Source organism: Phalaenopsis equestris, unplaced genomic scaffold, assembly GCF_001263595.1.
Source record: "Phalaenopsis equestris unplaced genomic scaffold, ASM126359v1 Scaffold000002, whole genome shotgun sequence".
Lineage (NCBI taxonomy): Eukaryota > Viridiplantae > Streptophyta > Magnoliopsida > Asparagales > Orchidaceae > Phalaenopsis > Phalaenopsis equestris.
This window is the reverse complement of record NW_018164444.1, coordinates 16,449,652-16,463,002: the sequence shown is the minus strand read 5'-3', so window position 1 is coordinate 16,463,002 and position 13,351 is coordinate 16,449,652. Positions and strand designations below refer to the sequence as shown.

The 13,351-nt window shown below is 33.9% G+C and overlaps 1 protein-coding gene across 2 annotated transcripts; it reads left to right on the top strand.

Moving 5' to 3' along the window:
• The first annotated feature begins 1,101 nt into the window (after positions 1–1,101).
• On the top strand, positions 1,102–12,243 carry LOC110022566 (probable protein phosphatase 2C 6). 2 transcript variants are annotated; one of them, XM_020721588.1, is made up of 5 exons: positions 1,102–1,432; positions 1,530–2,653; positions 2,731–3,102; positions 3,316–3,421; positions 11,507–12,243. In XM_020721588.1, exons 2-5 carry the CDS (start codon positions 2,066–2,068, stop codon positions 11,839–11,841), a joined length of 1,401 nt encoding a protein of 466 aa, XP_020577247.1. In that variant the 5' UTR covers positions 1,102–1,432; positions 1,530–2,065; the 3' UTR covers positions 11,842–12,243. The 2 variants fall into 2 exon arrangements, with proteins under 2 accessions (XP_020577247.1, XP_020577240.1); XM_020721581.1 differs by having other exon boundaries at positions 1,102–1,440.
• The last annotated feature ends 1,108 nt before the right edge of the window (positions 12,244–13,351 follow it).

Below are 13,351 nucleotides of genomic sequence, written 5' to 3'. Positions count from 1 at the left end.
TCTCTAAATAAACGAGCCGAATACAAACAAAATTTAAAATGAGTGCAAGGCTACAAAATTTATAATCAAGTAAAACTATTAATTAAAAACTTGAGGAAATATTTGTTAAATTCTATTTAAATGAAAATTTTAATATAAATAAGAAGATTTAAATGTCGCCCGTACCCTTAACATTCTATGGTTGCATGACTAGAGCTATCAAAATGGTTCGTTGTTTGCGAACAGCTGATATTTAGCTTGCTAAGCAAACTAGTTGAATGAGAAAAAAAATTTTGAGTTCAATATATAAACGATCGGAACATAAACAGTGGTATTTTTTAATGAGCCCAATTCAACTTGAGTCTGAGCTTGCTCATGTTCGGCTCATTTGCACCCCTACCCCTAATGACCCCGCAATCAAGCATCACGACCAACCCAGTATAGATGGCTGGTCTGTCCTCCAACCGACCCGACCTGGATGATTTGCCCAATTTACCCAATTGAGCTAACCATCCTGACTTGAAGCCAATTAAGCTTAGCCAGCCAAGCAAGAAAGCTATTAGAAGACAAGCTAATACATGTTAAATGCTGTAAATACCCCAGTATAGACCCCCTATAAAGTAAGGAGGAAAATATAATATAATCATTATGTACTTTCTCATTTATAAATAAAAGATCATGTGAAGAATTAAACACAATTGATAAAAAAAAATAAAAATTTTTAATAGCCACCGCATCTAACTTATCAGCAGGTTGTTTTTAATCAACTTATCAGCAGATTATTGAATAAGCTACAGCTCCTCCTCTATGACCCTCAGGTAATTTACACAAGGAAAATAAGTATCCACATAAATAAATGATAGTTTTGTGCTTTGTTTGTAAGTGCTCCAATAAATTTAGAAGTATAGACAAAAATAATTAGTGACACATCCCATTTTTCTATTTTAATTTACATCTCCTGCAGCCGACGTGTCGGCCATGGGCCAATAAAACTCCTCTTTTTCGTACTGGCCCCACACGGGAAACTAATTGCTGTTCGGTGCACCATGTGGGCCCGCTTTAAAACGTTGGGTGCCAATCACCAAACAGCCGTCAGGACACTATTCATTCGACACGCGTCCATCTTCTCCTCCTTCCACCTCTTCTCTCTTCTCTCTTCCCCACCCCACACCGCGGGAGAGAAGTTCTCCGCGGTGAGTTCTTTAGGGTTTCTCCTAACTTCGCATTAATTGTCCCCTTTCTGGGTCGAATTTTGTCTTTTTTTCCCCTTCCAGTAGTGGATCGAAGCACCTCCCTCTGCAAAAAGAGTTCTCTTTCTTGTAATTTCTGCCATCAATTTTACCTGTTTATGAGAGGGATTGGAGAATGCTATTTAGGGTTTTCTTTTATGTTAGAGGTCGTGATAGATTCCTTGAGATCCAGGGAACTCGGAGTAGAAAGGCTACCCATTTAGGTATTTAGGTGTGTTTTCCTGTGATTTCTATATACTTCACTTTCCCAGGTGCATCGACCCTCGTCCACTAACCGCTCCGCGCTTTCTTCTTTCTCAGGATAAGAGTTTGTAGATTTCAAAACTAGGGTTTTGATTGACTTGGTGTGCCATTTAAATTAGATCCGACGCTTCTTCTCTGAGTTTGAACAGTGCCCGTGGTCACTCGGTAATCTCCTATTTCTAGACCCGTTGATTCATCTTCTTCTACCTGATAGCTAGGATCTTGGAAACTTCCATAAACGGGCCGATTTTTAAGGGATCCCGTGAACCGTGGCCGGCGCAGTTCCAGAGCGATGAAGAAAGCGCGGAGGATGCTTCCGGTGAGACCAAGATACGATTTTTATCCATGAATTTTGATAACGACGGCTCCTGTAGCCCTATTGCTCGTACAGACACAGCGCACGCTGCTGCCCGCACCGCGACGACAGCTCTGGAGGTGGAGGAGGAGTCTATGGAGGATGGATCCACGGCTGTTGCTCTGCCATTTCGGTTAGGCAACTCGCTCTGTGAGAACCGACCAATGGAGGTCACGCGGCTTAAGCTGATAACTGATACGGCCGGCGGGGTTTCCAGCTCGAACCCTCTGATGCAGCTATGGTGGAGGAAACCGAGGGTGGTAATTTGATATCTGCCGGGCCGGATTCTGAGATGTTGGGAGCTGTGGCTCCTGGCAGCGATGAAGACGACGATGCAGCTTCCGTTGGGCCGGAACCATCGATTGCCAGTGATACCAGCAGCATCGCCGGCGCTTTGGATGACTTAGGAAACTTCGATCTGGGTTTTGAGTTCGGTCTGCCTAACTCCATGGATGCGGATGCTGCAAAGACTTTTGAGATCTTAGCTGCTCCTGTGGTTGAGGAATTGAGTGTTGATGGTTTGGGTATTGGTGTGGAATATGATCAGATGAAGCCTCTAACTTCTGTTGATCAGATGGAGCTTCAGAGCGCAAGGGCTGCTGGGCTGAGACGCCTGTTTCTGAAAGAATGTGTACCGCTTTGGGGCTGGATCTCCATCTGTGGGAGGAGACCAGAAATGGAAGATGCATTTAAGGCTGCTCCTAGATTCTACGATATCCCACTCTGGATGTTGATAGGTGATTGTGCCATGGATGGGCTTTCTCCGAGTAAAATTAGTTTGCCTTCCCATTTCTTTGGAGTCTATGACGGCCATGGTGGCGTACAGGTACAAAGGTTTTGGAAAAGATGGCATTTTTACTGAATTACAGTATGCTGACTTTGGATTGGTGTGCTTGCTTGCAGGTCGCCAATTACTGCCAGGAAAGGATCCATCTTGCTTTGGCGGATAAATTAGCTCGTTCCAAGGAAGGTTTGGAAGGGATTGATTGGCAGAAGCAGTGGGAGAGAGCTTTCAGTGATTGTTTCACAAAGATTGATGATGAAGTTGGGGGGAAGGTTAGCAGGGTGTGTTTAGAAAGCTCATCTGAAGGTGGTGGTGGAAGAGGCAGTCTTGGTTTTAGCACCACATCCGATCCCGTTGCACCGGAAACTGTTGGTTCTACCGCTGTCGTTTCCATTATCTGTTCCTCGCATATAATTGTTGCTAATTGTGGTGACTCGAGGGCTGTTCTTTGTAGGGGAAAACAAGCCATGCCTCTATCAGTGGATCATAAAGTATGACTACAATTTCTCTAAAGTTCACTTTTTACATTTATACTACCCAATTCTTTCATACCACATAAAAAGGATTGCCATTTTAACTTTTAAAATGTGGAAGTTGGCATGCATATATGCAATAATTAAAGTTTGGATTTTTGATGTGTAAATACATAGGAATTGAGTGGTATGTATGTAAATCTTCCTATTTACATTTTTGTTATGCTTCAGCCCAATAGGGAAGATGAATATGCACGGATTGAAGCCGCAGGAGGCAAAGTCATTCAGTGGAATGGATATCGTGTATTTGGTGTTCTTGCAATGTCTAGGTCAATTGGTATGTATATTATTATTGGGAATTAGAAGTTCAACTATGATTGCAATTTCAGTTTATTTTCTTTGTTTGCCTTCGAAAAATGAAAAAAATAAAAACTAATGCCATTGAGGTGTTGATACTTCTGACTGTTGAGATTTGCTTTTGCATGACTGAAAGATTCATTGTTTTGAGTGCAAGTTCATGTTTCATATGACTGCTATGTGCTCACTTCTTCCATTAGCTTTTGGAGGAGGAAGCAGAATGTTTTTTTAAATGGAACATTTACGTACATATCACTAAATTTCTAATTGGATTTGTCCTCTTCTACTAGAGAGTTACATTTTTTTTTAATTCAATCATGTATTAGTCACTTTTTTTTTACTAGGCTTAATGTTTAGACATTTTGCGTTCTTCTTTTTATGGTATTAGACTTGTTTTCTTTGTTTTAGCATCACGAGTAATAGAATATGATTTGTTCGACATTAGTTTTTTCTATTATCAACCGTCACACTTATTAACTCTTTTAGAATGTCCCCAATTCTCTTTAAATTTTGACCATCAAGGAGTATCCAACGCAATTTAATTATTATTTTGTATGTATCTAGTCCACTTGATGCATTCATACAATATTTTAAAACCAAAGCTCTCTAATAAATTGAAGAAATCAACTTGTTGGATGAAATTTATTTTTTTTTCATCAAGCAATGTGTCTTAGTTCTTCCTGCAATTAATTGGTCATGTTGTTTTATACCATGGTTCCTCTAGCACTCTTAATTTTTCAATGCACAAAATATTGGAATTCACTTGCGCCTTCAAATGTATTGTTGAAACAACATATTGTGCCTATTTCTTTATACTTTTAAGGGTTTGAAATGCCAATATTTTTGGCGTTCACTTATTCTATGTGCGTAAGGCTGTCAAAAAAGTTTGTTGTTCGCGAACAGTTCGTGTTTGGTTCGTCAATGAGTTCGTGTTCGACTCGTTTGATAAGTAAACGAGACGAACGTGAACAAATTTTTTTCGTTCGGTTAGTTAAACGAACAAAACACAAACAGTGATGCGTTCGTTCGTGTTCGAATCGTTATTGTTCGAAATATAAATTAATTTAAAATAATTATATATACATATATATATATATATAATTTATGATATTTTAAAAAAATAAATTTTATAAATTATAATATATAATAAATTAATAATAATAATTTATTAATATACTATGTTAGTAATATACTAATATAGATATTATATATTTATATAATATAAGTTATATAATTAATATAATATATTATTTATATATATTAATATTAGGGATGTCAAACTGGCTCGTCGTTCGCGAATAGCTTGTGTTCGGCTTTTTCAAACACGAACAGTGACTTCACGAACAATTTCGAACACGAGCTTATTTCAAACAAATTAAATTTCAAACGAACCGAACATGAACACAAGCTTTGTTCGTTCGTGTTCGGTTCGTTTACACCCCTATATGTGCGTATTGATTGATAAGTTTCTCAACAAGACTATATGTTAGTAAGTTGAGATAGGATTTTATAGGCCAAAGTGACAATACCCATTCCTACACTTTATAACTACATTGTGAGGAGAAAACAAGAATTTTTTTTTGTTCGTCATAATATTTTTCCTTAGCTTTATTTTGGCTATTTGTGTTTTTTTTTTTTTTTTGAATCATGTTCCTGATCATCATTATTGAGTGCCATATGAGTTTTTACTCTACTATGGAAAGTCTTATGTGAGATGTGAGTCTTTTTGTAATGAAAGGCTTGCATTTTACCTTGGATAGGAGGTCTTAAAAGCATAATTGGTTTTTCTTTTCATAGGAGTTGTTCTTTTTAATCAAAGAGTCATGGGGCTATCACGTTGTTTTCTATCCTTAGATATTTTGCTATCACTTCTTTTTAAGGTACTAGAGTTCCATTATTTTTGCGTTAATGTCATGGGCATAGAAATACAGTGTGTTTGAATGCATGTTTTCTATCACTGTTCTTCTCAGTATTTAGCTCTTTCATAATTGCTTCCTAACCCTCTTTAAACTACTTCTATCAAAGAACATCTAATATAATGTAATTATTATTTTATATTTATTTATACACCAGAGGTAATCACACGCTCTTTCCAAAACCAAAATTCTCTACTAAAGTAAAGAAATCACATTGTTGGTTGAAGATTGATGCTTTATCATCAATCAATGTGTCTTAGTTCATTTTACAATCAATTGCTTATGTTTTTCAGACCTTTTATCCATCCTCTAGTATATTTTCAATTCTTCATTGTATAAATTATTAATAGTTCAAGTGACTTGTGCCATTAATTGTAATATGTTTTTTTATTTTTTGCCTCAACTAATATGATGAAATCAATACATCATAATACCCCTTTTTTATATATTTTCAAGAGTTTGAAATGTCAATGTTTTTTACATTGTTTTCTTTGAGATGCATCGGCCTTGGTCCGAAGTGAAAATGCCTAATACTGCATGCTCTTATATATTGCTACATAATTTTAAGGATTTGAAATTTCTAAATTTTAATATTATTTTCTTCGAGACGTGGGAATTGTCACATACACTATGCATACATCAATAGCCTTATCTATGGGATTAATTGTGTTATTAAGTTTGGCAATGATTGGTTTGACCAACATGATGATAGTTGGTCCTACCTATATTTTTTTAATTACATGGTGATGCATAAATAAGAAGTTTTTTTTATTAATCATTTATGCCAGATTTATGAATCCTTCTCCTCCATTCACCTTTGTTGAGTGGTGGATAAGTTTTGACTCTGTTATGAGAAGTTTTGACTCTTTTATGATAAGATTTGACTCTGTTATGAAAAGTTTTGACTTTGTTGTAATAAGTTTTGACTGTGTTATGAGAAGTATTATGTGGCAACCAAAAATTTGCATGTTGCACCTTATCCAAAGCAAATTTTCATTGTGGATAGGCTAAGTGAACGAGAAAGTGTAGAGAGTAGAAGGCAAATAAAGGTTTTATGGAAAGAGAATTCAACTCAAATTACTTAGAAAAACTGTGAGAGACATGTATTGTAATTCTTAATTTCTCTTCAGCCTGCTTGTCCATAATAAATAGTAAGATTTACATACATGCCACTCAATTTCAATGTATTTACGTATCTAACACTTTAGATTCAATTTACATATACGCTAACTTACCTATGCATGAAAAGGTTTATGTCTCTTTTTCAAAGTTAAAATAGTGGGTACTTATTATTTGATATGAAAGATTTGGGAGATATAAATGTAAAATGTAAAGTTTACATGTTGGATATGCAAATAGATAGGAATTGGGTGGTTTGTATGTAAAAATGCCCCTAATTAATATTAGTATAGGAACTCACATGGGAAGTTAAAATTTATGTTAAGTTACAATTTATCAAACAGTAATAGCCATATATTCTATTCACCCTTTTCTTATAGTTATGTACCCTTTGATATGTTAAATGAGCATGATTTCACAAAATTAGATGAAGGCAAAAGAGGGGAATAGCTAATTGTAAATCACCAAGGCATCTAAAGAAAAATTAGGCTCAGTTCACATTAAAAAATTTGCTCATTACGTTTGTACTACCCAAATCTTTCATATCACATCAAAAATACTATCATTTTTACTTTTAAACGTCAAATACACCTCTCCATGCATAAGTAAGGTGTTATGTAAATATTGAAGCTTAGGTGTTAGACATGTAAATGCATATGAATTGAGTGATATGTATGTAAATCTTTCTTTAGTTTTTCATGTTAACCAATAGCCAACATCATCATGAAAGAATTCGATAAAATGGCAAAACCCTTTTTATTATAGAATGAAACTAAATTAAGTATTATTCTATAAGCAATTATAGTGATTTGCTAAATAACAATGATATGATGCTTTATATTGTTGATTTGCTCAGTCATTTCCTCTCGCGAAGAAGTGCTTTACAAGATTAGTGCTTTAATTGATAAGGGGCATTTACATACAAACCACATAATTCTTATGTATTTACATATCTAACACCTAAACTCTCATATTTACATGCATATCACTTAAATCTTTAAACATTGCATGAAAAAGGACCATCACTATCTTTTTAAAAGTGAAATACATTTTTTCATGCGTAGATTTATGGAACAAAAGTGCCATAAAAGAACTTTGGGTGTTGGATATGTTAATGCATAAAAACATAATCTCCTTCATGAAATTCACATAAGTTTTAAGTGGCATTTACATACATTCCACTTAATTCTTATGTATTTAAATACCTAACACCTAAAGTTCAATTTTTACAAATATTCCACCTCACCTGTGCATGGGAAGGTGCATTTCATTATTTAGAAGTTAAAAATAGTGGCATTTTTGATATGATATGAAAGATTTGGGTGGTATAAATGTTAAAAAAAACAAAGTTTAGGTTTTAGACATATAACAACATTAAAAGTGTGTGCTATGCATGTAAATGCCCTAAACTAGCATTTAATGATAGCTTATCTTATTTTCAATTTTTGAAGCAAGATGATTTATTATATAGGCAGGCAATTTATGCATGTTGAACAAACTCCTGGGTATATAAAGAAATAATTCAAATAATGTGTAAATACAAACAAATACATTACCGGGATGCAAGGGTTTGTATCATAAATGATTTAAGGGACATTAGCATACATAACACACAATTCTTATGTATTTGCATATCTCATTCCTAAACTATTTACACAGATAGCACTCAAATCTTTATTGTCACGTAAAAAAAATAGCACTATTATTACTTATTCAAAATTGAAATACACCTTTACATGCGTTGATTTAAAGCACCAAAGTGACATGTATATAAATATGAAAGTTTAGGCATGAGATATGTAAATACATAAAAACTGTGTGATACATATGGAAATTTCTCATGATTTAAATAGTGAACTCATCAAACCGTAATCTCTTTCATGAAATTCACAAAAATTTCAGTTAGCATTATAACTTAGATTACTTTATGTTTATGAAGCATGATAATTTTTTTTATTGGCATGCAATTTTTGCTTATGTTCAACAACCCCAGGTGTGTCAAAGATGTTGAACAAATTAAGTGTCGCGTAAGAAACCATAGAAAAGTCTATGGAGACGAATTATATTGAGTATAGATAAGTTGTTTAGGACAAACTTTGTGGTAAAAATGTCAATATTCTTTTGGGAAGTTTATATACTTACCATGTAATTCTTATTTATTTACATAACTAATGCCCAAAGTTTTATATTTACTCTTATAACACCTTGTTGTCATAAACCTATGAATGAGAAAGATGTATTCACTTTTAAAAATGTCCTTATGGTGATATTTTTGACGTGATTTTAGAGGTATGGGGGGCATGCATGTAAATGATGTTAAGCTGTTAAACATGTCAGATTTGTCATTTCTTCATTTATTAGGGGGTTTTATGTTTTACATCATTTCAGCTTTCTTGGCTATTCTGAAAAGCTTTGGTTGAATATATTTTGCTTTTTTAGATAAATATTTATGCACAATTTATGATATACTTTCCAACACGAGTGGTTGAGGCTCACACTTTACAAATTTCCCCTTTATTTTTCTCCTTATCGCCTTCTTACATCTTTAAGTTTGTTTGAAGACTTTCTTTTTGTTGCAGCATTTATGCCATGCTCTGGATTCTCTTTCATAAGCATTTTTAGTTCTTCGAACTGTATTTTCTCAAAAGTCGACGTTTTTTCCATTTGATGTTTTCTTCGTACGGAAAAGAAATTTTTTTACGTGAAAGTAAATTTCTATATATATTACATAGTTCGTTCGATGGACTGCCTTGGTTCTCTTAGCTGTCTTTTTTTACTTCAAATCCTTGTACCGGTTTGTTTGCTTTATTTGTTTGGGAAATATACATGCATACCACACAATTCTTATGTATTTTCATATCTAACACCCAAAGTTTGATATTTACACGTAGCACCTTGGTGTCATAAATCCGTGCATAAAAAGATGCATTTCACTTGTAAAAAGATAGTGATGGTGGTATTTTTTTATGTGATGTTACATATTTGAGTGATATGCATGTAAATATGTATGTTTGCGTTAGATATGTTAATACATAAGAATTGTGTGGTATCCCTGCAAAATGCCCCAATTTGTTTTGCGTTAGGAAATTGTGTTTGGCTATTCATTAGCCGTCTTACACGTTTTTTGACGCTTTATTGTGTCACGAAGGTAGACGGCGGCCTTAGTTTGATGGCCTATATGATGTAAGTCATGGGTTCGAGGCATAGAAATAGCTTTTACGCATTTTTTTCGTGATGCGAATGCAGTAATAGAACTTATACTTCCAAGTCCTTGGTATTTACTTATACTCTTTTTTTTTTTAACATTTATTCCACCAAGTCTTTCATATCACATAATAAATGCCACTGTTTTAACTTTTTAAAAGTGAAATACTCATTTTCATGCATTGGTAAGGTGGCATATATGTAAAAATCAAAGTGTAGGTGTTAAACATGTAAATACAAGATGAACTAAATGGTATGTATGCAAATTTGAGAAGAAAGTCTTACTGTTTTATGCTGTGTCAACCCAACCCAACATGAGATTTAAGTTTGGTTCATGGTTGATTGATCTCCATCTAAAGTAGGCTCCTCTCTAAGATTGAATTAGGCTTTACTTTGGTTCATACCAAAAAGTGAATTGATTTTCAATCTTCCAGCCATATTTTTTGTTAGGAAGATTTACATGCATACCACTCAATTCTTATGCATTTACATATCTACCACGTAAAGTTCATATTTTACATATATGCCATCTTAACTATATATGAAAAGGTGTATTTCATTTTCTTTTAAGTTAAATATTGGTATTTTTGATGCGAGTTGAAAGATTTGTGTGGTATAAATGTAAAAGAACAAAGTTTTGGTGTTTGATATGTAAATATATTAGAATTGGGTGCTATGTATGTAAATGTCCCTTGGTGTTATAATACTAATATGTGCATACATCTTCACATGTATTTATGTATAAATGCTTATAGTTGTATTCAATTTAGAGTTGAATTGGTTTAATAAGACTAGTTCAATGATGAGTTAACATCATTTTGCTTTATTGCTTATTGGTTAATGATATTTTTTTTTTCTTCTTAATATTTGGCTTAAAATATCATAAATTGTTTATAGTTTTGACTTTTTCATGATGATTGTTAAATAGCATAATTTCATGCAATATTTCTTTTGTTTTGTGCACTATTATGTAAATTTGTTTGTTGCATTCCATATATTTCATAAGCATCTCTATAACTCGTACCGAAAGATTCGAACTCGTGTTATTTCTTAATGTAATCTCATGCGATGAATGTTTTTACTACATTATTAAATCGACGCAATTGTTTTTTATTTTTGGAAGATTTACATATATACCACCGAATTCTTATGTATATACATATCTAACATCTAAACTTCAATTTTTACATATATGCCACATTACCTCTGCATGAATAGGCGTATTTTAAATTTTAAAAGTCAAATCAATGATTTTTTTTTAATGTGATATGAAAGATTCGAGTGATATAAATGTAAAAAATAAAAATGTAGGTGTTAGATATGTAAATATATATTTTTCTATAGATTAAAATTGATTGATAGAAGTTTGAGGAGGGGAACATATTTGTCGAAGTAGTTGCGAATGTGTTTGCAATTTATATTACAATTCTACCCACATTTTCACAGCATCGGTTCTTCTGCATAACCATTTCAGCAAATGGTATCAGTCTGTAGAATGCTCAAATTTACTTATCTTTAGTTTGGGAAATGTACATACGCAGCTCACAGTTCTTACATAAGAATCATTTTGATCATGGTGCATTTACATACATACCATTCCTATTTACTTTACATTTTACTTTTTGCATATATACCATACAAATCTTTCATATCACATCAAAAACTCTTATCTTTTTAACTTTTAAAAGTGAAATACACATTTTTATGCTTAAGGTGATATATGTATGTAAAAATATAAGTTTAGTTGTGTTGGATATGTAAATGGATAGGAATTGAGTGGTATATATTGATCTTGATAATGACAAACTCTTCTGGGCGGAGCGCAGGCGATAGATATCTGAAGCCATGGATTATCCCAGAACCAGAAGTTAGGATCATTTCCAGAACTAAGGAGGACGAATGTCTCATCCTCGCCAGTGACGGCTTATGGGACGTCATGTCGAATGAAGAGGCCTGCGATGCCGCCCGCCGGCGACTTCTCCTCTGGCATAAAAAGAACGCAGTTTCCGATCCTTCTCAGCGAGGATTCGGCCCAGATCCCGCTGCCCAATCCGCCGCAGATTACCTCTCGAAGCTTGCCTTGCAGAAAGGAAGCAAAGACAACATTACCGTCATCGTTATTGATCTCAAATCGCACAGGAAGTTCAAGCCAAAAATCTGAACTTTGGGAATTCGCTGAAATGAGAAGACCACGATGATGACGATGATGATGATGATGGCGGCGACGAGGAAGAAGAAGAGGAGGAAGCAGGGGAAGAATTTGTTGACTGTGCCCATTTGTTTTTGGTCAATTGGGCTATATGGGTGACTGTATTAAGTATATGTATGTTGTGCTTTAAAAATGGTGAAACTCTTGAATTTCTGTTCTTGGAGCTGATAGTTGTAAGTGCTGGGAATGTAAATTTGAGCTCAATTCTGGGCTTTTTTTAACTGGTTGGAGAGGATGATAAATACTTAACTGCTTACCTTCCTCTCTCTGCTAGATTGTATTATGCTAAGGCCTCCGGGTTTAAGGCCCTGTGAGGCATTATGTTTAATATCAATTTAACTTTCATGTTTATGATCTCTTATGGAAATATTTCATGCTTTTTTTATTAAATATTTTGTGTGGATTGTATTGTGTGAAGAAGACATCCTTCTCTCTCTCTCTCTCTCTCTCTCTCTCTCTCTCTCTCTCTCTCTCTCTCTCTCTCTCTCTCTCTCTCTCTCTCTCTCTCTCTCTCTCTCTCTCTCTCTCTCTCTCTCTCTATACTTATATGAATAGAAAGATCTACATACATACCAGTCAATTCTCATGTATTTTCATGTCTACAACAAAAAGTCTTTATACCACTAAGGGGGATCGGCAGCATGAATCATTTTTTCTCCATTGTGTTTGATTGAGTGTTATATTTTTACTTAATTTTAATAAATTAAGATCATTTTTTATATAACATGTCCATGTATGTTGTGGTGTATGTCTACATTTCTAAACATAAGTCAAATCTAAAATATATGTTCTCTTAATTGGGTCATTAGATGTTTAATATGACCAAACCATACAAAGCGGCTCTCTAATCATGTCTACCGCTAGAGTTACCAACCATTTCACATATCTATTTGTTTCGCATTTTCTTTTTAGATCTATTCAAATGAAAGCATTTAGACTTTAAAGTTGACATCCATAATTCATGTTTTTCCTGAACTCTCTCTATGGACTTATCCATATCCATAGGAAGGATGTTATCAGCCAAAAGCATACACCAAGATGCATCCTCTTGCAATTGTTCAATAAGAAGATTCATAACTAAAGCAAAAGATATGAGCTTAATGCCCATCCCTGATGTAATTCAACTAAAATTAAGAACAAAATATTTAGTCAGTCCTTATATTCGAACACAAATAACAAAAATTGTACATATCTTTAATGATATGAATACAAACAATATCAATATCTTTCTTTTCTAGAACTCTCCTAAATACTTCTTTTAAAACTAGAGCTGCCAAAATAGTTCATTATTTATGAACTGTTCATGTTTTCTTTCTTAAATAGCTTGTGTTTGATTTGTTCATTAAGTAAACAAGTCGAACACGAAAACTTTTTTAAACTCAATTTGCAGACAAGCCAAACATGAACATATATTTGTTCGTTCGTGTTCGGCTCAATTTGACTCTAATTATATATATATATA

What these genes read in the sequence shown, in the direction of transcription:
- LOC110022566 (XM_020721588.1), top strand. Translation starts at nt 2,066, where the DNA reads ATGGTGGAGGAAACCGAGGGTGGTAATTTGATATCTGCCGGGCCGGAT. An exon ending in CTCTATCAGTGGATCATAAA is followed by an intron (nt 3,103 to 3,315) that starts GTATGACTACAA and finishes GTTATGCTTCAG; the next exon opens with CCCAATAGGGAAGATGAATA. An exon ending in TGCAATGTCTAGGTCAATTG is followed by an intron (nt 3,422 to 11,506) that starts GTATGTATATTA and finishes GGCGGAGCGCAG; the next exon opens with GCGATAGATATCTGAAGCCA.